The sequence below is a fragment of the Tasmannia lanceolata genome, unplaced genomic scaffold (genome assembly GCF_043159265.1).
Source record: "Tasmannia lanceolata isolate RefF3 unplaced genomic scaffold, GAP_Taslan_0.1 ptg000011l, whole genome shotgun sequence".
In the NCBI taxonomy this organism is placed as follows: domain Eukaryota; kingdom Viridiplantae; phylum Streptophyta; class Magnoliopsida; order Canellales; family Winteraceae; genus Tasmannia; species Tasmannia lanceolata.
In genome coordinates, this window is record NW_027518688.1 from 23,230,547 (window position 1) to 23,257,298 (window position 26,752).

The 26,752-nt window shown below is 37.4% G+C and overlaps 2 protein-coding genes, 1 non-coding gene and 1 pseudogene across 5 annotated transcripts; 1 reads left to right on the plus strand and 3 right to left on the minus strand.

Annotated features, from left to right (window-relative positions):
- Positions 1 to 1,226: 1,226 nt before the first annotated feature.
- Positions 1,227 to 6,521, plus strand: LOC143886689 (uncharacterized). The gene is made up of 5 exons (XM_077390755.1): positions 1,227 to 1,726; positions 2,160 to 2,346; positions 3,171 to 3,377; positions 6,010 to 6,204; positions 6,281 to 6,521. The coding sequence occupies exons 1-5, from the start codon at positions 1,644 to 1,646 to the stop codon at positions 6,410 to 6,412; spliced, it is 804 nt and encodes a 267-aa protein (XP_077246870.1). The 5' UTR covers positions 1,227 to 1,643; the 3' UTR covers positions 6,413 to 6,521.
- A 2,527-nt stretch (positions 6,522 to 9,048) lies between these two features.
- LOC143886058 (pentatricopeptide repeat-containing protein At2g01860-like) lies at positions 9,049 to 10,113 on the minus strand (annotated as a pseudogene).
- A 1,511-nt stretch (positions 10,114 to 11,624) lies between these two features.
- LOC143886690 (RNA-binding (RRM/RBD/RNP motifs) family protein) lies at positions 11,625 to 21,524 on the minus strand. Of its 3 annotated transcripts, XM_077390757.1 has the most exons (4): positions 21,351 to 21,495; positions 16,692 to 16,787; positions 12,567 to 12,905; positions 11,625 to 12,255 (listed from the first exon to the last, which is right to left on the minus strand). In XM_077390757.1, exons 3-4 carry the CDS (start codon positions 12,899 to 12,901, stop codon positions 11,826 to 11,828), a joined length of 765 nt encoding a protein of 254 aa, XP_077246872.1. In that variant the 5' UTR covers positions 12,902 to 12,905; positions 16,692 to 16,787; positions 21,351 to 21,495; the 3' UTR covers positions 11,625 to 11,825. The 3 variants fall into 3 exon arrangements, with proteins under 3 accessions (XP_077246872.1, XP_077246871.1, XP_077246873.1); XM_077390756.1 differs by lacking the exon at positions 16,692 to 16,787 and having other exon boundaries at positions 21,351 to 21,524; XM_077390758.1 differs by lacking the exon at positions 16,692 to 16,787 and having other exon boundaries at positions 12,567 to 12,816; positions 21,351 to 21,494.
- On the minus strand, positions 14,602 to 14,662 carry LOC143886977 (small nucleolar RNA snoR101). The gene has a single exon (XR_013253964.1). It is a non-coding gene; the product is annotated as a small nucleolar RNA snoR101 (small nucleolar RNA).
- Positions 21,525 to 26,752: the final 5,228 nt, after the last annotated feature.

Genomic DNA, 26,752 nt, shown 5'->3' on the forward strand with positions numbered 1-26,752 from the left:
AAACTGATTTTAGTCCAAGACGGCTAATTGGAGTAAAAGTTATACTTAATTTTAGGTCTAATAATCAGTTTTATACTCACAATCGGTTATTGTTTGGGGTAAAATCCAAAACAAACAAAGCCCAATGCCATAATCGGTTGCAATAATCTAAAACGAACAGAACCTAAGTACATTGAGAACCGATTGTGAGTCCTAAGCTGATATTGGACTCAATTGAATGTAAATTTGAGTCCAATAATCAAATTTGGACTCACTATCACTATCTGTTCAAATCCAAAACAATTGGTTTGGACTCCAAATTGGAGTCCAGCAATCGGATTCACCCCACAATCAGTTGCAACAATCTAAAATGAAAGGATACTGAGTACATTGACTAGAGCCTAAGTACATTGAGAACCCATAGTGAGTCCAAAGCTGATTATTGAACACGAAATTTAATGTAAATTTGAGTCTAATAATTGGTTTTGGACTCACAATCGATTCTCAAAATTCAAAAAAAACAAGGCCCAACTTATCACAGGCTTTGCTAAAATCCCAGTGTCAAAATTAGACAAAACACTAGGTCTGTCTTCAGCCTCATTTACAAGAGAGGATAAGTACACCACACAAGGCTTTCCTTTCTATTAGGGGTGGACATGGTTCCGGTTCGAACCGAGGAACCGAACCGAACCGGCACATATGGTTCGGTTCGGTTCGATTCGGTTCGGTTCCATGTTTATATGGTTCGGTTCCGGTTCTGATATCCTGGAACCGATGGAAATTCGGTTCGGTTCTGGGTTTGGGATCCCGGAATCGAAAACCGAACCGAGAACCGACCCTCACCTTAAAACCCAATGCCTCATCGCTTGATAAAATCACCCCACCCCCTTTTAATTCACCCCTCTTTAACGTGTTGCTTTGCCTTTAAAATTTTAACTCACCCCCCAAATTTGTGCTTGATTATTCCAAATTCGTGCATATATAATTTTTGCATTGCCCAAATTTGTGCAAATTTGTGCCTGATTATTCCATAAACAGGACCAGACCGATTATAAATACGATTAGGCAAATTATCTACATTTGGTGAAGGTTGGGTAAACCCAGAACCGAACCGATTATATATGGTTCTGGTTCGGTTCGGTTCGGTTCCAAACATATATGGTTCGGTTCTGGTTCCAATTTCAGGGAACCGATTATATATGGTTCGGTCCTGGGTATACCCCAAAACCGAACCGAACCTAACCATGTCCACCCCTACTTTCTACGACCGAAATACACAATGAATTTGGCAAAATTTTAAGGTGAAAGTAGGTCTGTCCCTATCCACACAAACCTACGAAACACTAATCATTCTCATCAAACTTCGCACTCACAAAGTCACAATTCAACTGCAAAACAGAATTGGAGGCGCACCCATTATTAACCCACTGTTTAATAGAGACGTGAAGGAATTGAATTTTAAGACCCTGGTTTTGCTTGTTGGAGTGAAAGCCATATGGAATCACGCATTAATAATGAAATTTAAGGAACTAAAACATCAATTTAAAAACAGGGGTTTCCTCAGAGCATTTGTGCGGTTCGTCTATTTTGTATTTGCTTCGAAAATAAGCATTTGTCCGGTTCGTCTATTTTGTGTTTTGCTTCGAAAATAAGACATAATAAAAATGTGTATAGCTGCTTGGGTTTGGCAAGCTCACCCCCTCTACCCGCTTGTCTTATTGCTCAACAGAGACGAATATCATAACAGGTGAGTTGAATCGTGTTTTTGGATTCTGTTTCTATCTGCGTTTTGTGAAGGTTCACAATTTTTGTTCTTTTTGTCACTATTGGAAATGAAAAGAAGAAGAAGACCCAGATAGAAACAGAACGTTTTTTGTGGTTTTTCATGGATTGATGTAAAACTGAATGTAGGCCTACTGAGTCAATATCATGAAGGGCAGATTGTTGCCAGATTTTGGGTTGTAAGGATTTTGGGTTCGGTTTGTATCTGGGTCTTTTTTATCTCATTTAGTCTCTTAGATTTCTTCTTCTTTTGGGTGTCACAACATTTTTATTCTTTTTCTCTCTATCCGATTGAGATGAAAAAAAAAAGACCCAGATAGAAACAGAACTCAAAAAGACTACTACTGATAGTTTTTTTTTTGTTGGTTTTCTTGGATTGATGTAAAAAATGATTGTAGGCCTACTGAGTCAATATCATGGTGGGAAGATTCTTGCCAGATTGTGGGTGGTAAGGATTGCCAGGGAGGAGGTACTTGGTTGGCTTGTACAAGAGATGGGAGATTGGCTTTTCTGACAAATGTGTTGGAGCCGCACCCATCTCCCAGTGCAAAGAGCAGAGGAGGTTTGCCCTTGCGTTTCTTGGAGGTAATCTGGTTCAAATCAATATCCAATTTCACTTATTGCATGTTTTTAATCAATACCCACTTCTTTCTTCTTCTTTTTATTTTCTACTTTAATTTGATTGAATTAATCATGATTCAGTGCTTTCTAGTCTGTTTCGGGTCGTTGTATGTGATTTTGCTTTCTGTTTCCAGTCGTTGTCTGTAATTTTGCTTTTGTATTTTTTTTTTTTTTAAATTGCATGTAACATAATCCAGTAGCTTTCAGCATAACTTAATTGCTACCCAAGTGATTTTCTTTCCATTTCAATACCCAGTAAATATTGCTAATTTTAATGTGATTTGATCAATGGTCTTTTGCCCCGCCCCCTTATGCAGTCATCACCAATTGTTTCAGTTTGATGAAATTGTTGTCCAAATTGTTTTTACTTTGAAATAAATCATATAATACCCATCCTTTGTTTTGTTTTTTTTGTTTTTACTTCGGAATCTTAACATGCTTCATGAAATTTTTCTAAAGGATTCATTTAGCTGACCCCAACTAGTTTGGGACAAAGGCTTTCTTGAGTTGAGTTGAGAATCTTAACATGCTTGACTCGATCATGTAATCATCACCCATGTTTTCTTTTTCTTTTTCTTTTTCTTTTTGAAAGGTATCATCTATGTTTTTCTCTTCTTTGTTGAGGAGCTATCTTCTTTGAATTAAACCCCTTGATGTTTTCAACACATTTCCTCTACTTGTTATCAGGCATTACTTCCTGTGGAAATGATTTTGCTTGGTGATTGTCTGTTGATTTTTTTTCCTTCTGTTTTTGGGGTTTGAGTTTTGTTCTTTCGGTTTGATTGCAGAGTGAGAAGAGTCCTCTTGAGTTTGCAGAGGAGGTGGTAAAGGAAGGAGACCAATATAATGGGTTCAACCTCATATTAACTGATCTTTGTTCCAAGACTATGATTTATGTCTCTAACAGGCCAGAAGGAGAGCCTGCTTCTCTTCAAGTGGTTTCTCCAGGCCTTCATGTGCTATCGAATGCCCAATTAGACACCCCTTGGCATAAGGTAAGCAAGTAAATTAGATGTGTTAATTGCTTTCGTGATATTGGGCCCCTGTATGTAATGTCACCGGAGATTTGGTAATGGGGGATTTTGGCAGCAGTCTGTGTAGCCAAGTCATTTATCAGTTACGTTCACATTTATCAGTTATGTCCATAAAAGGGCCATTGCCTTTCTTTTTATGAATCTCGAATGTGCATCTGACATTTATGTATTTGTTTTTTTTTTAGTTGGTGATTCAGTTTGTATAAGCATTATTCTTTCTCCTGACTTACTCTCTTTTAATTATATCTTGATCGTATTCATATAATCAGATACAACTGCTAATTCTCAATTTGTGTCGACTAAATTTTATATACTGTTGAATTCGGAACGATTGGTGTGCATGATATCAAGCGGATAAAGTAAGATCTCCAACACCGTTTCTAGATGAACATGCTCATCCTGATAGATTAAATGAAATTTGAAGTGGCAGGAACTCTGAGGGCATATGTCTTGAGTCTCTTGACACATAAATTCATGTCAAGAGGTATGGAACCCATAAAAAAAGGAAAGATACCCAACTTGAGCTGATTATGAAGCCATGAAGATCTCTTAGGACATGGAAAATCACTACTACTTCATAATTCTTTGTTTTGGGCCTCTTATGGTAGGACATACTTATATAAGATAGCTCCATGATTTGGCATGTCCCTCTCCATCAACTTTGGTTAGTTGACATTCTGATATTTACTTCCTTGAGGGAGAAGACTATATTTTGTTCCATATGAATGCCATGAAAATGCCTCATTGGTTCTATTGGGGCTGTTCGGCACGCGGTTTCTCTTATCCTTAAGTTGAAAGAGAGAACCAATGTTTTTTTTTTTTGGTGGGGAACAGTTAGATTTTACTATTAAAGAGCGATGCTAAAAGTTCTTACATTGGGGGCAGAATTGCCCCAAATGTAGTTCTATTGGGGCTGTTTGGCATGGAGTTTCTCTTATCCTTGGGTTGAAACAGAGTACCCATGTTTTTTCTTCTTCTTTTTTTCTTGAAACAGTTAGATTTTACTATTAAAGAGCAAATCTAAAAGTTCTTAATAGGGGGCAGAGATTGCCCCACATACAGGGATTCACTATACGCCCCCATTTTGGCTAACAAATCAGCCAACTCATTTGCGTGTACCCAAGTTCTTAAGTCAACAGGAAAGCCCTATAACAGTCCTACAATATGTTCAGACTTGTGAGATCACCCAAAAACTTTTCAAACTTTGAGAAAAAATACTCAAATCTTCTTCTAAGAGAAAAAAAACAATGGCTACTAGCGTACATATGGATCTTGTGATTCCGTTTCAGCCTTGTACATTGACTTCTCACGCTCTAGTAACTGAGCAGGAATACCTCACATGTTTCATATATTGACATGGTTATCTATGATTACTCCATGTGTAGGAGGAGAAGTAACTTTGACATCTGATTAGGGTAAGCTTTAAATCCATGACATGTTACAAGAACTAGTTTATGACTGAGATGTGGATATTGGACTTTGGTGCCATGAAAATTTTGAGCTCGATATCACATATTAGAAGGGAATCCCAAAAAGAAAGCTCTCTTGATCAATTGATCCTCATCCAAGTGCTGATAGAACTAGAAAGCAGATGAGTGCAGGACCAACAGCCTTGGAGCAAGTACTTGACTGACCAAAGGGGACAGAGATTACCACCATGCTGACAGTAATCTGCAACAGAAATCTGGAACACCTGTTTGAACTGTCCTATACATGAGGACATCCCAATCCACCAGTGTCTTTGCAGATGACCTCCCCACTCGCTACACACACACACACACACACACTGGATTTATTGCTCTTCCAAAAGGAGCCTAGGTTTACATGGAAACTTTATAGGTTTACATGGAAACTTTAAAATGATGACTGTTGTGCCCTCAGGGGGATCCTTAATTTGACAACATGAGAAGAAAATCCCAGGGTTCGATTAGAAAAATAAAGAACGAACGGTGATGTTATTTTTGCTAGTCATTGAATTTGTAAACAACAATAACTCTTAACTTTTGCCGGTGGTAATCAATGTTTCTGATGAAGGTCAAGATCTGTGCTTTTAAAGGCTTAAACAATTTGCTATCAAAGTAGATAGAGGTGATGAGGATATTAATTATGAGGACTCAACCAGCAGGATAGGCAAATTGGCAGAGAAAAAAAAATTCAGAATAGCAATGACAAACTTGGAAATCAGTTGACACTTTCATCTTTTGTAGTCAGTATCTTAGTGTAAATCTTACTTGTTCACACTTTCATCTTTTGTAGTCAGTATCTCAATGTAAATCTTAGTTCATCATGTGGTTTCTCTTTAACCGCACAGTGTGAATGACTGAGACAATCAAATGTTGACACTATCATAATATATTTGTTTTGTTTTGCATGCTGAACTTTATAGTATCCTTTAACCATATCACCCTTTCAATTTTCTGAGTCCCCATGCAGGTTCACATAATTCATGTCCTACAATTGGATGGCTGTGATGTTATCGGTGTAGAATATAATTTATTTTTTTTCCGTCTCCATTACTGATTGTGTGACTTCATTTTATGCCTATTGGCTAGCCAACAAGAAGATGAACATACCCGTTTTACTCTCTTTGCAGGCTCAACGGTTGGGTCAAAATTTCAAAGAGATGCTTGGTGAATACGGTGAGAAAGAAATCTCTGAAAAAAGGATGGTTGAACAGCTGATGGGGGACACTGTCAAAGCCGATAAAGATAGGCTTCCTAACACTGGTTGTGATCCAGACTTGGAACTCAAATTAAGTTCTATATTTGTTGATGTTGACACTGCACGGGTAAGCTCCCGAACTATCTCTCACCTAGAACTTATTGTCCATCTATTAAAATATTTAATAATTTTCTAATGTGCAGGGGCGATATGGAACTAGAAGCACAGCTGCTTTGTCTGTTAAAGCCAGTGGTGAAGTAAGCTTCTATGAGAGGTATTTGGAGGACAAAATCTGGAAAGAGCACACCATCTGCTATCAGATACAAAATGTATAGATGGAAATGATATGATGTCTAAATAAAAAATTACGAGGATAATTATTCAAAAATAAATTACTGAGACAGTTATCGCTGTCAGTGACCAAGGGTAAGTGTTAGAATTTCAGTGGGGTTGCTGCTTCTCTGTTTTTAGAAGTTCCTGATACTGTTTCATTTGTTCTATGATTTGTGGACACGGACACAAGTGCCGCGTGTCGACACAGACACCGAGTGTCAGACACGGTAACGCCACAGAATTTAGAAATGAGAAACGGCTAAAATAGAAAGTATAGATATGATATAACAACAAATATTAGTTAAAGAGCTACAATGAGTTAAATAATAAAAGAGGTAAACACAATATGCAATAATAAAATAGAATATCACACTTGACATAGCAGAAAAACATGCCCACGCACTCACATTAAGTCTAACACTTATAGCAGTACATTTAAAAGTGTCCAAAGGAGTGTCGAACCGGGCGGACACGCGTGTCGTGTCAGACACGGCAGGACACGTGTGTCAACAATAATTTCAAAGTGTCGGCTAAATCGTAGCTTTTGTTCATAATTAAAGTTATGTATGCCACTTGAATAATTTTGAGCAGTATAGATTGGAGTTGACAGTGTTGTAAATATAAATCAGGCGCAAGAATTCCAACACCTGTTTTTTTTTCTTGACTGATAGCTAAAGTTTATTGTTAGAAAACAAAACAACATTACAATAGGGAGAGCGATTGCCCCACAGCATAAGGCAACATCATTAGGATGTCCAACAGATGGGTAAAAACAACATCCCAGCGTCTAATTCTATCTTTTTCTGTTGATCCATAAATATTCTTACATAGAATGAAGGTAGTAATGTGTTAATATAAGTTCTTTGGTTTTCGTTGGTAGTAGCGGAATCAGATCTTCTTCTCAATCGTCCAGGCATCTCAGTAGTTTTTGTTAGTGCACTGGAAACACTGTGTAGAACTTTAGTTTCTCAAGTTTAAGGCATCAATGCTCTGGTATGACCCTGACTTACCTGACTAAAATCATATGATAGATCTACATGTATGAGGAATACAGTAGTCGTCTTTCTCATTCACACTGATTACAAGTTTACAACAGCAGTGAGAACTTCATTGAGTCTAGGGGTGAAAGTTGGGTTGGACTAGCCCGAAAGTGCGATCAAGTAAACTACCTTGGTTCGGTGTTTGGGCTGACTTTACTCTTACTCGAGTTGTGTTCGAGCATACTTCTCACTTTCTCAGAGCCCGTGTTAATTTGTATTTTTTTATAGGCAGATCAATGGCTGTGACCATTGGTGGATTTCATTAATAGTTGTTCATCAGGGGTTGATAGTGTTATCTTTCGTTTATGATGATTAATTGATTTTTATGGTGGCATGGTATTTGTTGACTATTCATGTTTTTTTCTTTATATTTTATTTTTTATTTTATGGTAGTATATGTGAGAGACATGTTTGGAAATTCTACTTACCTTAGATGGTTGCAGTGGCTGTTAACCAAGCCATTAAAGGAAAGAGTTGGCTCTACACCAAACTCTAAGGAAGGTGGTCAAATGAGGATTGAGATCCTCATGGCTATCCTATCCTTTAAAATTGTATAGATACTCATAATGTTTATTGTTCATTTTATTATGAGAAAAGTGTTCCTGCGCTGCAGCGCAAGCAGCTTAACTGCGCTTTAGTGGTTTATAAAGCCTCCCATTGGTTCCTTTCTTGTGGACCTGCTATACGTTTCAAAGGGGGACCCGCTATACGAACCAATGGGAGGCTTTATAAACCACTAAAGCGCAGTTAAGCTCCTTGCGCTGCAGTAGAGGAACGCTTTTATCTTTTATTATATTATATATTGGGAGATGATATTTTCACCCCCCGCGTTACGCATGCGCTCCCTTTACAAGGTGATTTGATGTGAACAGTGTGCAACTTTAACGCGTTTTGACGTCAAATCACCTTATAAGGGGAGCGCAGGCGTAATGCAGGGGGTGAAAATATCATCGCCCAAAAGTTATCAAAATATGATTGTATATTGAAGTAAAACAAAATTACAAGATAAATTCTTATAGCAAGCCTTAGCTCTTATCTAGAAATGAACAACGGAGATCAAGTAGTTGATATGTCAAAGAATCAATGATGACCAATTTAGATTGTTCATGAATAATTTTGGACATGTCCTCTGGCAACTGAGCTTGAAAATGATCATGTAAATGATTTAGTTGAAAGGTCTAAGATACGTTGTGTATTTGGTGACTGATACCTAGCAGAAGATGCTAGAGGTACAGCTGATCTCGAGCAAAGCTCTGAACAGTAAATGTAAGCATCACCAGAAGCTCTAATATTGCAATTTATCAAAACCAAACAAAAACATTGAATACTTCTCATTGTACTGATAATTTAAAAATGGGAAGAGAACGTATAACAGAACTTAAAAGACTGACCCAACTTCTACTTCTGTCTGTAACATCAGAGACCATCTCTTTATCCAACTTAAATCCTGCCATTTCAACTTCCTTGCAGTTCTTTTTAACCTTGGTTAACCTCCCTGAAGTATCATAAAACTTTATATGATCTGACACCCCTTCAGAGACTCAAGGGCTTATTACAACCCGATCAGCTTAAAGATAGAAAAGAAAATTTGATAACCTTTATTTCCTCGAAAAAACCCAATGAGTCTCTGAACTTCTTCTCACAGTAGCTACACTTGGGTTCTGTCCAGATTCCTTAAACTAGTTAAAGAGATTCTCCACGGCTTCAAATTTCCGAGGCCTTGTACAGATTTCCATGATAGCAGCACAGTCCTACTGTTTCAGATTCAGATCCTCTCTCCCCAAGCTCATCCAACAAAGCCAACACAAGCTTGTGTTTGTCTGGGTTTCTACAGAGCTCCAATATCAGCTTCCCATGGATGCTTGGATCCAGAGTTTATTTATCGACCAAGGGAAGCTTTCGATCAAGATTGAAACTTCTAGCTTTATAAATCCTCTCGCCATTGCTTCAATTATGTTGCGGCTGGTAGAGCTCGTGAGTTTTTCCATATCAAATGGCTTTTTCAATCTTCGGGTCTTTTCTAAGATTCCAACTGTGGAACCAATGATTCTCTCATCTGGAAAGAACTGTGGGTGTTTCTGAGCCCAACAGAAGGAACCTTGGACGCATCCAATTCTCGGATAGTTAGCGACACAGGGATCCTTTTCAGTGGATTCTAAGCCACTTATCAGGAACCTCGGACGCATCCGTCTCCAAAGGAAGGCTTCTTATCTTTAGCTAGACCAATGAAGAAATCTGGATTCTTGTACACCTGCTTACAGAGTGGTGAACTTGGCAAGAGTTCAATTGGCAAAGCTGATCTAACATGCCTTTTCAGTGTAGAAAACCACAAATGTCAAATTTTGTTAGACATTGACAGAGGCTCTCTTGACAATTTCCCATTTTTTCTGAGGAATTCTTCCTTCGAAAAGAGAAGAAACTGCTTCTATCTCTTCCTTGCTCCATGACAAATCCTCTTTTCTCATCCTTGACACCATCCTCATTATCTTCAGATAATCCAAATCTCTCCTTAGAATTCGCATCTGTTGATGGCCTTTCCTCAGTGTCCTTTGTTTTTTGGAACTAAAAATAATACAGATAGAGCTCGAATTTTCCTCAGTGTTCCTGGTTGTTTTTCTATGACGAGGACCGGTGTTAAATTGTGCCTTGGCTGTAATCCCCATTGGGTTCACTGCATTCTTACTGATTTTTTTATTATTATTATTTTGAAAGAAGAGAAGAAAGAGGGGTACTTCCGAGGAGGTCACCCATCCAAGTACTACCCTCGCCCACGCACTCTCAACTTCCTAGTACTACTCTCGCGCAAGCACGCTCAACTTCAGAGTCTTGATAGTATAGTGCCTTTGTGCTGCTGGTATGATCACACCCTTATTCGTACTGAATTTGAATCTTTCAGATGATTTGAACTGCTGAATCTCCATTCAAGACATTGAACAAGCATGATGGAATGTGACCAAGTACTCCATCTCTTGAATTGAATGTTTTTGAGAACTAGAGATTCAATGCGGCAAGAAATGGATCATCTTATGAATGATAACAGAAAGAACGTCCCTATGGAGGTCTATTTTAAAATGAGCGTTCAATAACAGCTTGTGAGCGTTCAATAACAACTTGTGAGCGATCAATAAGCATGTAATTAACAAGAAAACTGCTAAGGAAACAAATAACAACTTTCTGGGCCCAACACATGGATACCATCATGTTGTTTGCCCAACCTTGAACGGATGATCTTAGCCTCTTGATACATACTGAGAGAATCTAAACCGTTGGTTTTTGTTATGGATCAGGACTATGGGAATAAATTAACGGTCCTGATTCTAAACAAGTTTATGTGGGACCCACTGTTTATTCTTAGGATTCATCTAAACCATGTTTGTTCTCATCATGGGAACTCTCCACCTTTAATTCTCATCAAATTGGGATCAAAGTTTAACACTATGGGATTTCCAATTAATTTCTCTTAAGTGACATATTCCACCTATTTTTTCTTCCCGGGGCCACCCCTCTAGTGTATTTATTATGACTATTGTTGACCTGAGGAAGAAAAGGGGTGAGTATTTTTCCGGGAGTCGGAACGCATTAGATATTTACCTAAACCAGTTGGCTTTGACCAGATCTTTCGTTAGTCCCAACATTGGTCTCAAATTAGAAAAGTAAAAACTACAGCCTTGATTTTATTTTATTTTATCTTACAAAATGAGAAAATATAAAGGGTAATGATATCACCGGTATGGCCCGCACCATAGGATGATCCAAACCGTCCATTAGATGGGCCACAGCCTAAATAGGTTGTGCCCCAAAAATCATTTCCATAGGTTTATCCTCACCCTCCAATCTATAGAGGGTTAGGATTAACCCTCTGGTATTCAGCCCCGCTATAGATTGGAGGGTTAGGATCAACCTATGAAAATGATTTTTGGAGCACAACCTATGTAGACTGTGGCCCATCTAATGGACGGTTTGTATCATCCTATGGTGCGGGTCATACTGTACTTATTAATAAAGTGAGGAGTGCCGTCATCAAAATACGGTGGTGGTGATATCATTTCCCAATATAAAAAAAGATGAATACTGTTTCCAGTTCTCTAGAACCAACCCATATCCCCATTTTTTTCGAAATAGATGAGGATAACAGTTCTCTATTGAGCAATATATCAGACAGACGATGCCAAGCTACAAAATCCCATTCTAATAAACAAGCAGAAGTTCTAGGAATGAACAAAAAACAAACAAAAAGAAACAACTACCATAACAGAAATAATATATCAAAGGTGTTAAAACTTAGCCAGTAAGAAAATCATGGCTGCCTCTACTAAACATATCCAGTAAGAAAATCTTACAGCAAGGTGGAAGCATAAAATGATCCTCAGACAGATCATCTCCTCGACCTCGACTCTGCGTGCCTAGCTTCATCTGGCGTAGAAGGGAAGAGCTCCACGTACCTCGAACCTATCATCATCTTATCCTTGGACATGGCCTTCTTCGCATCCTCATCAGAAGCAAATTCCACAAAAGCTTCCCCAGTGGCCCTCCCGTCAGAGCGATATCCAATGTGAATGTTGTCCTCACTCAGCTCAAACTCTTCAAAGAACTCCATTATCTCAGACTTGGTCACTGAGAAAGGAAGACCACGGAGCTTGAGGAATTCAGTGTAATCCATTTGCTCTTTGTCTTTGTCTTTGTTATGGGATTTCTTCGAGTGAATTGGAGGGGGACTGTAGACTTCACTGTCATAAGTTTCGTTCACCTCGGCAGCAATGGCCTGGTAATAATCCTGCTTTTTGCACCTAAAGACCTCCACGTACCTGTTAAAGTATAACAGATTAAATAACGCCATCTCCAACGGCTTAAGCTTTTGGAGTAATTGGTTGTTTCACATGGTATCAGAGCTACAGGTTCTCGGTTCAAAATTCAAAACTCCTTGGTATTAAAATCCATGTGTATTATCCACATGTGCCATGTGTAGGCCAACCCTAAAATGTGGGGCCACATGTGAGCGGGAGTTTTAAGTATAAAAGATTAAATAATGCCATTTCCAACAGCTTAAGCTTTGGGAGTGATTTTTTTCCCATATCAACAAATAAAAAACACTTTTGGAGTGGTTGTTTCACATTACCTCCGTCCCATGTTCTGCCTGTCTCTCTGGAGTGCAAATTCAGCCTGCATTGATGACGCAAATACAACAACTGCCTCTCCCGAAAACCGCCCATTCTTGTTGACCAGTACAACGTCAATTACATCCAACCCGGCAAAGAACTTGAAGATATCGAGCTCGCTACAGTTGAATGGAAGGCCTCTTAGACGGACCACGGGAAAGGAAGGTAATCCACCGTAGTTGTAAGGCTGGAAACTGCTGCCACCACCCACTGCGAAATACGGATTCGATTCTATCATTCGCTGTCTCTTTGAGCCGACCTCGTACCCGTCCGAAACCCCCCCGCTTCCCAACATTGCCCTTCAATTTATTCAACCCAAGATAGAAATAAAAAACACCCCCCACACTCAACCCTGTTAATAAACAGATCCAACCCACCATTTCCTGACCTAGTTTTCTATCCTAACTATTTTCAATCATTTCTCATACTTGAGAAATCCTCCAAAGAAAGTACCAGATAAAACCAGAAAAAAAAATAGTAAACTAACAACTAAAAACACCACAGATTTGCAACTAAACGCAAGTGATTAACATAGTGAAACAGGTAAATCGCACCTATAAACCAAACATTTAAAGAAAAAAATATGACATATTCAAGCAATGGCTGCTGTTGTACAATAGATTATAAAAAGCTTAAACCAATGAAAACAAGAAATGATAATGGGAAGAAAGCATCACCCCAAAAAAAAATTCGAGAATAACAAAAGCAGTATGAAATAAAGCTACCGGCATAAAATCACGAATAATCATAGCAACTGAACAACCAATATTCGAAAGGGACAGAAATTAATGGATTGGGACAGATATTAATGGATTGGTCAGTTACAGTTGATTGTGAACTCAGTTTAGAGAAACGTATCCATAATACATATACTGTTAGGCACTTCAATGGGCAGACAAGTTAACAAAATTTTGATACCATAGCGATGGAAGGATTGTTATGGTCAGTTGAAAAGGTCCAATGAGTATATAAACCTTACCAAACCATGAAAGTTTGAACTCAACCAAGAAAACAATATTGTATTTGGGATGCATGATCTTTTGTCAGTCTTGCATTAGAATTGCAATTTGGACTGTACATTCAGGGGCAACCTATGAGAACACTCTACCAAGGTTTGCAACGTGGTAATTTTGGGCATTCAAGTTCAAGCCTTGTAACAAGGTCCCATTCAGGAGAGTCCAATTTTTAGCAAAAGCTCAACCCAACCAGAACCAACTTTTACTTCAATTCACTGTTTCAAAACTCCCCGCATCAATCGGCAACTCGCCTGAGTCGACTCCCTTTTACCTTGGCCGAGTTCTTGTTCAAGTCTGCCTTTTGCCTTACCAAATCCATAAAAACTCCTTTGACCCTCCAGAGTACTGGGCGTGTCAGCCAAGGACTTGGCCGCGCCACGTCGACTAGGATTTGTTTTAGTCGTGTTTTAGCCTATCTCTATGTTTTGAAACATTGCATCGAGTACCAAACATTTAATAATAGAAATGCACACACCATGTCAATCTTCATTTAAAAGCCCCTAGTACAATCACTTAGAAATCTGAATGGCCAAGGGGCTAGGACCATTCAACTCAATTTCCTAAAGAAGCATTCTCTAGAGCAACCACCAGCCACTCCGTCAATCACTTCACCTCCATGAATTCACTCAATCGTGAAGACACCTTGCTAAATATGGAAGTGTCAACAATGTAGGCTTAACCTTGGACTTCTTATTGCTCAATAAAATCAAGCTGATTACCATTCCACACAAAAAAAAAATCAAGCTGATTGGACATCCCAATTATGCCTTCAGAAATAAAATAGATGCAATAGCCCACATTCAGTGGCCAAAGAAGTACCCGGTTACCATGGCCAGATAAGATAGACTTTAGGCCATGGCCAATCTATGTAGGACCCACCACACCTAGAAAGTCATACAGAACAAGGTGGTGCCACTTGTACAGTAAGGATCCACAAGATTATATTCATCTTTAACTTTGATAAAAAAACACAGACTATGGCATCAGCAAGGAACTTGTCAACAGATACTTACCTTAAGTTCAGAGATCAAGTGTAAGCCATCATATGCACAAACTTTGTAGAAAACCCAGAACCCAAGATGAAAAATACAACATAAATAGAGAAAAGTTAAGAGAGTAAGGGAAACAAAATCCAAAAGAAAACTCATGAAAAAGATAAGTAAGGGAAACAAAATCCAAAAGAAAACTCATGAATAGGAAAAAGAAAGAAAGGGAAAGAAACCAAGAAAATCCCGACTCGGAAAAAAACGAAGAAGAAAATATAGAATGATAGAACCAAACAAAATTACACATCCAAAAAAAAAAAAAAAAAACCAAACTCACCGAAAGAAGAAAAAGGAAGATGATAAATGCCCAAAAAGAATTTAAAAAGGTACTCCAAAGAAACCCAACTCAAATTTTTTCATATCAATAAGAAAAATATGAGATAAATGGATCAATGGTCAAAACTCTTGAAGAACAAACCTAAACAACTTCCCCAAATTCTACCCAACTGAGAAAGAGAAAGTTGTGTGAAACCGTTTTTCCCAGGGGAAAGCTTTCAAAGCCATAGGGGAGAGAGAGAGAGTACCAGAAACTCCTTTGTCAACACTTTTTAAATAAAAAGTGCACTTAGAAAAGGACTGTAATAAAAAGTGCCCAAAAAAAAAAAAAAAAACCAAACTCACCGAAAGAAGAAAAAGGAAGATGATAAATGCCCAAAAAGAATTTAAAAAGGTACTCCAAAGAAACCCAACTCAAATTTTTTCATATCAATAAGAAAAATATGAGATAAATGGATCAATGGTCAAAACTCTTGAAGAACAAACCTAAACAACTTCCCCAAATTCTACCCAACTGAGAAAGAGAAAGTTGTGTGAAACCTTTTTTCCCAGGGGAAAGCTTTCAAAGCCATAGGGGAGAGAGAGAGAGTACCAGAAACTCCTTTGTCAACACTTTTTAAATAAAAAGTGCACTTAGAAAAGGACTGTAATACCCCTGTTGGATTTAGGGATGGAGCCTCTTAAGTAGTGAGTGGCACTGTATAATCTCAAGGCCACTTAAAATGGAGAGTCTCCTATAATGTCAAAAATTACGTGGTGATTATAAGTGAAGTAGTGGACATAATATATGGCCCGATGTTGATGAGCAGCTACCCAGTGATTAGACAATCTTATCCATCCAATCGATTTTTTGCCAACTGAATTCCAGGTGCATCATAGGAACAATAAATATAGGGTTACCTCCCTTTCCCCCCTCTGCAGTGAAAAGCCGACTTTGAGACTCTTTTGTCCAAGGGAACATTTCATAACACCTTCTAAGTCATAAAATGTTTTAAATTACCATGTCAATTTAGTTCGTAGCTTAGTTGTAAATTCCGTTCCGGTGGCCATTCCGTTTTGGCCACCGAAACGGAATTCAGGTGGGATTTCGGTGATTCCGGTGCATTCTGGTCGAAACTTTTCGGTCACACAAATCCCCTTTCTGGAAATTTCGGTGGGATTTCTATCATTCCAGTGCATTCCAACGGCCATAAAATGAGGGTAAAAGGGTCAAAAAACAATCCCAACGGCTATAATGGCATTGTCATATTTTTTTCAAAAAATTTGTGCATTTTCAGTCGATTCTGGGCGAAACAGGGCATTCTGCCGGAATAGACCGGAATTCCGGCCGGAAAGGAAAATATGCCCAAACCGTTCCGGATTCTGAGCCAGAACCGGAATTCCAGCCGGAACGGAACGGAATTGATAACTATGGTTCGTAGTATGTGATGAGGAATGAATCCTGAGTTACAGAATCTGATGAATGGAAAAATTTTGAACCTAATAAAAAATGGTTCGAAATCGAAACAATATGGAAAGAATGGCGACTTGATTATTGAAGCATTGAACATATAACGAGATTTCAATTTCGACTGGTTTTCTTTCTATATTTTTTTTAAAGGGAAATTTCTTTATGTATTTGATCGATTGTTTTGCAATTAGGTTCGCATATTTTTCATTCGTAAGTCGTCATATTTGTGGTACTAATATAGACTGATGTAGCAAACTGATTCGTGTATGCAACAGTTTAGAAATCGATGGTTCTCACCGTATTAGTGCAAACCGTGCTGCAAACTGGGTTGTGCCAAACTGGTTCGCAATACAGTTGTGGGAACCGAAATCAGGTAACACAGATTAAACACATCTGGGTAAAAAAAAAACAAATAGAAAAGGATGTCAAAATATGAGAACAGCAAAAGAATGGTGGGCGAAGAAAACAGGTGTAAAATAGTGTCATTGTGGTACAAAATTTGCTATAGACATAGAAATTGTAAAATACTTGTCAATACATGTCATCGGATTCTATGACTCATGGTTCATTCAATCCTTGTCATATTTTTACTATTTTTGCAATATTTTTTTTAATGGCCCTTTCTTTTTTTTAACATTTGATTAGCCAAAACATCTTAACCATCCGATTCTTTGAATTAGCCTGCTTTATAGGTCATTCATCCAATGGTTTTCATCACAATATTAGAGTTAATCAATGTTACCGGGGTCGCTACCCCCTATCTTCCTGTGATCTGGGTCGCACGACCCCAAACGTGGTACTTTAGCAATCCAGATCTCTAAAAATGGCGACCTCGTCGTCTCATACTATATCAAACTCGCATATCTAGCTTTGCAAGAGAGAACACTTTGAAGGACAGACAGTTGCACACTAGCTTATTATTTTGACCATTTTGTTTTTATTTCAAAACTGAGTAGTGGTTTTCTGTTTGCTTTCTTTTAGGATTGAGTATGCAATATATGGTGGTACTTCATTTAGTGATATTTTAAGATCTTCAAATTTTATATATTTTGGTTTGGAACTGGACCTTTCTTTTTGAATAAAAATATGTATGGCATGCGCCCATCATATCGCATATCAGGCTAACCATTATACCCCATACCCGTTTCCGTACCGCGTACCAGAAGGTAACATTGGATGCATGTCATGGGCAACAATGGCAAGTCCTCTAGATAAACATTCTATATTGATTTGATTTCATGCGGTCACCATAATATCATGTGGAAGGCCCAAAGGCCCAAACTTAAGGGTTCTAACTGAAAGTCCATAAAACGGCTCTCTAACTTTTACAGGAGACTCAAAACCTAATAGGTGTAAGTAAAGGTTTCGGGTTTTTGAGCACATTGGTCGAGCCTTTACTTGTAACCAAATCAAGTTCAAGTAAAATCCAGTCCATTTTTACCAAAACCTGAAGCCAAAGAGACCCAAGTTCCACCCCATGTAATACCTTCATATTATATTTTGGTAACTTGAAGCATGCTTTGGGCACTGTGATACTCTAAATTTTTACTCACATGTAATTAGTCTTTCTTTCCCTAAATCACTCTCGGTGGGAGTAGTTCTACTTCTTCCCCAAGAATCCAACAATCCTTTCTTTGAATCCATACAATTCATAACCTACATCTGAGTGTGACCAAACTCAAAAGAAACCTAATTTTCATAGAGAATCTGATGTGAAGCATCGATCGAGAAAGAAGACAAAATAAAGGCCCACTAGGAGTGTCGTTGAGTTTGTTGTTTTCTTTTACTATTTTCTTAGGGCATTTGTCAAGATATCTTTTCTTATTTTTTGAAGGGTAAAATATAATTGTCAGTTTACGGGTTTATTTTTTAAGTTGTTATTCCTAACACCACGTGAATAGAATAGGTAGTGACTAGAATACGTGGTAGGTAGTCAGTTGGTTATAACTTTTAATTATGGAGCTTTTTTTTCTTTTACAAAAATAGTTGAATGGGCTTGCAAACACAATGATTTGAAGAAATAAAACCTTTTGAGCTTCTGCAGCCTTAAATTATTTCCATGTGGATTCATGGTGCATGCTTTCTAGGGGTATTCCTAGAAAACATTGGTAGATTCCTTTCGTAACCCTTATTCCCATAATTCTTTTGACATCATTGCTATTTCCCTACTCTCTCTCCCTCTCCCTCTCTCTCTCTCTCTCTCTCTCTCTCTCTCTCTCTCTCTCAAATGCTATAGATTTTTGTCTTTTTAATGTAATTTTTTGTCTTTTTCAAATTTAGTTTCTCAATTTTTCTTTTTTTATTCCCTATAACCACACCCCTTTCCTAATGTTTTCAATTCTCCTCATCTATCTACCAACTTCTATCCTAACGTTGGTTTCCATTACTATTCGATATTCCTTGATTTTTTATTTCACATCTTGATCTCTGATGTGACATGGCACACTTGATAGCCATATGTTCCTTTCAATTATACGAGACATTCTAGATTAGGTTTTATTTCTGTTTTAGCTAGGTTTTATTTCATTTTATGAACATTTTACTATCCTAGATGTGGGGGCTGTCCACATAACTACTATTTTTAGTAACGACGAACTAACTGCTTTTAGTAAAGATGGACTTAGTATTATTAGTAAGTGCGGGCTTACTAAAAAATAGTAAATATGAACCACTTAAAGGACTTAAAGCTACCCTCACTCTCCCTTATAAACCCTAAAAGGGCGAATCCTAGGGGTAGATTGAAGTTTAGGAGCAGCAACCCCTTGTAGTCGTCATGTAGCACCTCTCCTCCTTCCATATCCATCTTCCTTCTCCTCTCTCCCCTCTCCCCTCTCCTCTACTTTGGCATACCTTCTCTTTCCTTGCCTTTCCTTCCTTTCTTCTCATTCTCTTCTTTCTTTCGTTCTGCCTTTCTTTCCATTATACTCCTCTTTTCCCCTGATTGTCCCATCCCTGTCTGATGTCAGCCAACAATCCTGGACCATTCTTGCAGTCAAACCCCCATCATCCCTCTCTCTTTACACCACTTCTTCCTTCCCCCTGTTGGCATGCATCTTTGCCCTAGGAAACAGCCGACAGCCACCTCCCTCCTCTTGCACTACCAACCTTGTCGGTTGCTGCCTTATTTCACTATTCCCCTAACTCTCACTTCAAGTCCTTTAAGTGGTTTGTATTTACTATTTTAGTAAGCCCACACTTAAAGATAGCAAGTCCATCTTTTATATTTTTATTATGTCCAATTTTACTAAAAATATTAAGTAATTACTAATTAAAATAGCCAGTCTATATCTACTATTCTAATAAAAATAGAAATTTACTTTCTTCTTTTACTTGAGTGGTAGCGATGTGTGGTCACTAAGTAATGTGAACAGCCCCCAAGTCTAGCATAATAAAATCTCTATAAAAATGAAATAAAAACCTAGATAAAATAAAAATAAAATAGAATCTAGAATGTCTGATATAATTAAAAGAAACATAAGGCTCTGAAGTCGGTCGTATCACATAAATTCCTCTCATGTAGGAAGAACTCGACTCCATCAAGTAGAGGTCTGAAATGTGCTAAAACATGACCTCACGAAGTCGTTGAATCGGTACTACATCTACACCATGAACCCAATCATCCCCGCCAACGAACTGAGTATCTCTAATGAAATCCTCAGAGGGTCTCCGTCATCCAATGAGTGAGTTAAACTTTAGGAGGTGTCAAAACAATGAGGAAAGGCTTTGACGAGTCTCCAAAGTGTAAGATGAGGTTCTCCAATCGTGAATTGATCCTGTCGAGGTAATGTCGTCACTAGAATCCTCAAGCTGGAGGCATGGTGATGTAGGAGCATCCTTGTGGCATCTCATATCAGCCCACACATCTCCTTAGAGTAGTAGTTTACTTCTCTTCTAGCATTTCAGTATCTTTGTTTGTTGTTTTTGTAGTTTTTGTCCATTAGTGGTCTTTTTTTAGTAGGGGTATATTAGTTAATTACTTGTATTAGGGCTAACACATATAAAGCCTAGGGTTTTAGTGATTTGCATGAAGACAATCTCACTTGAGAGATTTGGAGGCTTTGATTTGAAGTGTTCCCTATCTTCTGCAACTAATTACCTTGTAAATCAAGGTGTTTTTCTTCTTCTTCAAGATCCAAACATCCCCTTGCCGGATTGGATTTTTTGTTTTTTGGAATTTTTTGGAATTTTTCTACACCGGAAACAATGCCTAAAGACTCTAAACACCTAATAACCTAAACCCAACAGTCGAACATGAGCAATCGAAAGCAAAATAAACCCATAGCAACTTAAAATATACCAGAGAGTCATAAGGAACCATCTCAGACCTTAAACACAGACTCTAAGGGGCTGTTTGGATACGTGGATTTTAGAATCCAGGATTTAGTTTGATACAATTCTGGATTTTACAACCCATTATCCTGGAATTTAAGTAAGGAATCCAGGTTTTAGAAATCTCTCCCCCATATAAACAGCCTCCTCCTCCTCCTCCTCCTCCTCCTCCTCACACGGGACAAACTCCGACTCTCTTGCTCGATGAAACGAGGGCGAGAAAACAGAAAACGACAATATGTTCTCCTCCTCTCGTCTCCCATCCAGGATTTTGAGGAAATCCAAGATTTTAAAATGTTGATATCCAAACAGCCCCTAAATACCTAGTTAATCTATGAAACGGTGAGAATAAATGAATTCATTGAATCCATGCACCCCCCTCTCACCTCAAAACCCTAACCCTAATTTTTACATCTCAGATAATCTAATGAATAAACACACAAAACAAGCAAAAAATTACAAAGAAAATTTTCTTATCATTACATTAAACTACATCAAGGTTTATATCAGAGCTAAAACATGGTAATAAAAAAGAGAAAGCCCTAGAGACTCATAGATAGCCGATAGGAACTGGATGGAATCAAACAGAGAGATATAAGAAAATTTTCACAGATTTGGTAAACTTACCCTCTAGATCCGTACATGGTGAATGAACTTCGAATAATCTTCTGTAAATCCTCCGAAGCTTTCGAACTTTGAAAAAACCAAAGAAGAAGAAAAGATGGAAAGGAGACTTCAAATGAAAACCCTAACGCCGCCCCGCCTCTGTTTTTATAATTTTTCGTTTTTTTTTTTCAGGAACGGGAAATGATGTTTGCACCCTCCCTCGTTTTAATAGTGCCACTCTATTCTTTATTACTGGCAAACACTTTGAAAACGGAATCCCGTCTTGAAAGTAAAGACAGCAGTGGAAATGACCGTCGATTTTGTCATTTTCATTGTACAAATGGGTTTCATGAGGAGTGCTGTTATAAAAAATTAAAAAAAGGGAAATGATTTCTGCGCCCAAGTGTTTTGATAAACACACGCTCCACTTGTTTGGTGTGGTATTTAAAGGGATGTTATACTACGGTAGGTTCTCAAAAAGATCTTTAAACTCCCTTTAAACTCTTTAAATACTACATGACAAACAAGTGGGACGAGTGTTTATCAAAACACTTGGCGCAGATATCATTTCCTTATATAAAAAAAAAAGGAGTGCAAATATCGTTAGGGTTTTTTCCCATTTTAAGTTTTGATTTGCAAAATAATGATCACATGGTCAAGATTATGGGTTTATTTTATTCTTTTTAGGTAAAAAAAAAAAGTTTACATTGCCATATCATACAAGGTTTTAAATTTCGGTTTCGGACACCACCAAAATTGAAGTTTCGGTCGAAATTTCGCTCAAAATCGACGGCCTAGTAAAAAGAATATTTTATTCGTTATCGAAATCCCTGAAATTTCGGGTAATTATAAAATAATTAAAAAATCAAAAAAATTGGTCGAAATCCCTAAAATTTCGCAAGAAATTTCGACCAAAATTTCAGAATTTCGTACGAAATAATGACAGGTTTTGGGTATGTGCCATTTCGGTTTTTTTCTCCATCGAAATCTGAAATTTCCGATTTTGGTCGAAATTTAAAACCATGGTTACATGTACCTTAAGGGCGTTTGGATCAAGGTTTTAAATTTCGGTTTCAGTACCAATTTCGGACCCCACCGAAATCCAAAAGTTCGGTCCAAAATTTGGTAATAATTAAAAAACAATATTTAATAAATTTTGAAATTTCGGACAGAAGTCGAACCGAAATTCTGAAATTTTGTAATCTTTCTTCTTTTTTAAAAAAAATATACATTTTCTCGAAATTCCAAAATTTCGGACCAAAATTGGTATTTCGCGAAATCCGGAATTTCGGCAAATTTCGGTTTCGGTCTCCACCGAAATCAGAAATTTCGGTCGAAATTTAAAACCATGGTTTGGATACGCGGATTTTAGAATCTTGGATCTCATCAAAATTATGAATTAGAGAAAAGGGAGACCGGCCGTAGTTTTTTTATTTCTCGCCCTTCATTCCGAAAGCAAGAGAATAGGAGATCATCCCATGTTTTCGGATTTTAGAAATCTCAGGATGGGGGATAGATTTCTAAAACCTGGATTTCATACTTAAAAGGGATTTTTGCTAATTAGTCCCTAGATTGTAAAATAATTGCTTATTAGTCCCTACGAAAAGCATATTATCTTAGTAGTCCTACTTTTAGAAAATACTTGCTAAAAGGTCACAAAAACTCACCCATGTAAATTTTCTCCGTTACAAATTATAATATGGCAAATTTTCCCCCCAACCAATTTAATCTATTATAGGGTTTTTTTATTTCCCTTCAATTATTTTCGGAAAAAAACTAGGAAATAAGCAAAATATTATCTCTTCCAATATTCTCTTCGAAAATCCTTCAACAAAAAATCATTTTAGGAATTAAAGAAATTGAAAATCTCTCTTAAATAAATTAAATAGCGTAAGGATAAAGTAAGAAATTTTAGGAATATTTTTCATTTCTAACTTTTCCAAGAAATTCCTGTCTTGGTTGGATTGCAAGAAAATAACTCTAATGGAAGAGATAATATTTTGCTTATTTCCTAGCTTTTTATGTCTTATCTTCTAAAACATTAACAACTTTGAAAGATTTTGGAAGAGAATAATGGAAGAGATAATATTTTGCTTATTTCCTAGGCTTTTTCTGAAAATAATGGAAGGGAAATCAAAAATGCTAAAACCGATTAAATGGGTTGGGGGTAAATTTGTCATATTAGAATTTTTAACAGAGAAAATACACGCAGGTGAGTTGTAGGGACCTTTTAGCAAATATTTTCTAAAAGTAAGACTACTAAGATAATATGCTTTTCTTAGGGACTAATAAGCAATTATTTTACCATGTAGGGACTAATCAGGAAAAATCCCTACTTAAAATCCAAGAAACGTTGTTAGAACAACTTACATCAGCTTGATCATGAACACTCTTTTACACTCTTTTCAAACCAACCAATACGCCAAAAGCTCCCGAGCTTATGGAGCACATTAGGCAAGGCTCTTTAAACCTGTACCATACCAGGCTGGGTCGGACCTACCTAGGCTGGCCCCACTCAGGACCATAACATATCAAAATATTACAGTGCATATATCAATTTCCTAAAAAAATGGTAGTTTTATCATTCTATTTTGGGGTGGGTTTTAGACTGCCTACAAAAAACAATTGTTTGATTTTTCTTGCCACAAACCTTAACAAAGATTGATGGAACTAGTGGCTAAGATCACCCGATCAAGATGAGGTCATCACAATGGGCCATAATGGGGGTAAAAATAAGCACCTAATCAAAGATGGGATAAAAAAATTTCTAGATTTTTTTACTGGGATAAAAAAATTTCTTCATCAATTGAGCCTCTTAACTCTTCTAGGGTCTAAGTAATTTCTAATATCTATTTTTGAATCACTTGAAATGCTTATGAACATCTGCTTTTTAACAAGACAATCGTATATATTTTGTACAGATACCTCTCCCCACATTCTGACCTGGAGAGCTACCCCTACAGACTCTTGGTTAGGTTAGATCAATTCGTTGATTAATTTTTCTGCACAGTTAACTTTCTCATTTAAGTATGCCCGTAGGTATGCTGGCTATGCAGTTAACATATTGCTTAGTTAATAACTTCAAGAGCCTAAACATGAGTCCATTGTACTTGAGAATGTTTAATGTTTCGTAGGTTTGTGAGTATAAGTACTTCTGAGAAGGAAAGTCTTGTCTGGGATAATTATCCTCTCTTGTTTTGGATTTTGAGAATCGATTGTGAGACCAAAGTAGTTTATTGGACTCAATGTACTTAGGCTTCGTTCGTTTTAGATTGTTGCAACTGATTGTGGGCACAAAGTGATCATTGGACTCCAAACCGACTGTTTTGTATTTTGAGAAAAGGTTGTGAGTCTAAAACTGGTTATAGGACTCGAATTTAGATTCAATTATGAGTCCAATAATCAGCCTTGGACTCACAATCGGTTCTCAATGTACTTAGGCTCAGTTCATTTTAGATTGTTGAAACTGATTGTGGGCCCCAAGCCGATTATTGGATTCAAATTTACATTCAATTGAGCCCAATAATCAGCTTTGGACTAACAATCAGTTCACAATGTACCGTTTAGGCTCTCTTCATTTAAGATTATGACAGCTGATTGTGAGTGCCAAACTGCTTATTGGACTCGAAATTATGTTTAAATTTGAGTCTAATAATCAGTTTAGCACTCATAATTGATTGTCATAATCCTAAACAGATAGGGCCTTAACATTGTTGCAACCCATTGTGGGATTATTGACCCACAATTGGTTGCAATAATATAAAACGAATAGGGCCTTGGGCTTTGTTTGTTTTGGATTTTGATAACCGATTGTGAGTCCAAAACAGTTTATTAGACTTAAAATTAAAAATAAAATTTAGTCCAATTATCAGTTTTGGACTAAAATCAATTCCTAAAATTCAAATGAAAAGGGCATAAATGTAAAATTTGAATCCAATAATCAGTTTTGGACTCACAATCAGTTCTCAAAATAAAAAACAAACAGGGCCTTAACCTCTTGTTCCCTCTTCATTCATATTTTAGGGCTCTATTTTATTTTTGGATTTTGATAATCAACGGTGAGCAGGACTGGTTGTTGAACTCAAATTTACCTTTAATTTTGAGTCCAATAGTCAGTTTTTGACTCACAATCGGTTCTCAACATCCAAAATAATATCCCCACCCCCTTGTTCTTTTAATGACACTCATCACTTTTAAGTACCTCTGTGGTTGTTTTTTATAGTTTTGAGCTTTAATGGCTAAAAGTGAAAATTTTGATAGTTTAGACCTTCCAAGAAAACAAGTGGTGAGGAGAGGCTAAGAAAGTAAGAAAGGCCTGAACTCTACCCAAAATCTGATGAACTTTTTCCTTGTTTTTTAGCCACTTCTCACCCTCTACTCCTTCATGCCCTCCCAAGTCTCTCCTTCTCCCACCCTTGGTCATGAAAAATTTTCATGGTTTCCATGCATGCCCAAAATGCTTCTTTGGGATAGATTTTACAATGGCTAGTTGTGCCACAAACAAGGAATAACTATTGTATTGGAGTTACAATTTTTCTGGCCTTCAACGATATTTGATTTCGGGATAATCTAACCTTGAATAAGACCTTATCCTGGGTTGCCTGTTTGTCCACTTTGTAAATATTTTTGTCTGCATGTTTCAACCTGTATTATCTATGAATATATAAGGGAAATGATTTCAACACAAACATGGGTAGAAATTCAACTAGGAATTATAAAGAAAGGGACAAGGCTAGACTTATGATTTGACAAAGTGGAGCTATTAAGAGAGAGAGCGCGGAAGAAGGCGAAGAGATTTGGGCCAGGCAGATGGCTACATCGGCCTTCCGCCGGAAGAAGACAAATACTCTCTGTTGTGCTCAGGACAGAGGATCGTTATGCTTTGACACCATGTAAAATTTGAGAGAATTATATTAATCTTGGATGATTTGCATTAAGCACAAGGAGTGTTTATATAGAACACTCAAATGATAAATATAGCAAGAGAATAAGATACTTATGGAAAGACACTATGCTAATCTAATTCACTTGCTTAATCTAACCCAACCACCCAATATAGCCTAATCAAATCAAATCTTTTAATCTCATAATATTTTATCTTAATTTGATTGCATTCTCTAATAATTCTGATACATGCAAACATGTTTTGATACACGACGCTCATGTTTCTTGTCTTTTAAAGAGCGGTAAAGGGGTTTTTACTTACTTGACAATTAAATGCTAAAAGGCAAGATACACGAGCGCATGTATCAAAACATCCAGAAAAAACTCGAGCCCAACGGTAAGGGTGCTAGGGTGCTCCATCGTCACTCACTGCAATCGGAGCAACCCTGACCTAAAAAAAAAAAAACCAAAATACCCCTATCTTAAAGAAAATGTGTAACTACAAGCAAGCATGATCGCTGTTGGAAAAAATCATTCCA

Excerpts from the sequence above, each read along its gene's own strand:
- LOC143886690 (XM_077390756.1), bottom strand. Across the intron at positions 12,256-12,566 it reads AGGCAGAACATGGGACGGAG|GTACGTGGAGGTCTTTAGGT; the intron begins GTAATGTGAAAC and ends ATACTTTAACAG.
- LOC143886689 (XM_077390755.1), top strand. The coding sequence starts at position 1,644 with ATGTGTATAGCTGCTTGGGTTTGGCAAGCTCACCCCCTCTACCCGCTT. Across the intron at positions 2,347-3,170 it reads TGCCCTTGCGTTTCTTGGAG|AGTGAGAAGAGTCCTCTTGA; the intron begins GTAATCTGGTTC and ends GTTTGATTGCAG. Across the intron at positions 3,378-6,009 it reads TAGACACCCCTTGGCATAAG|GCTCAACGGTTGGGTCAAAA; the intron begins GTAAGCAAGTAA and ends CTCTCTTTGCAG.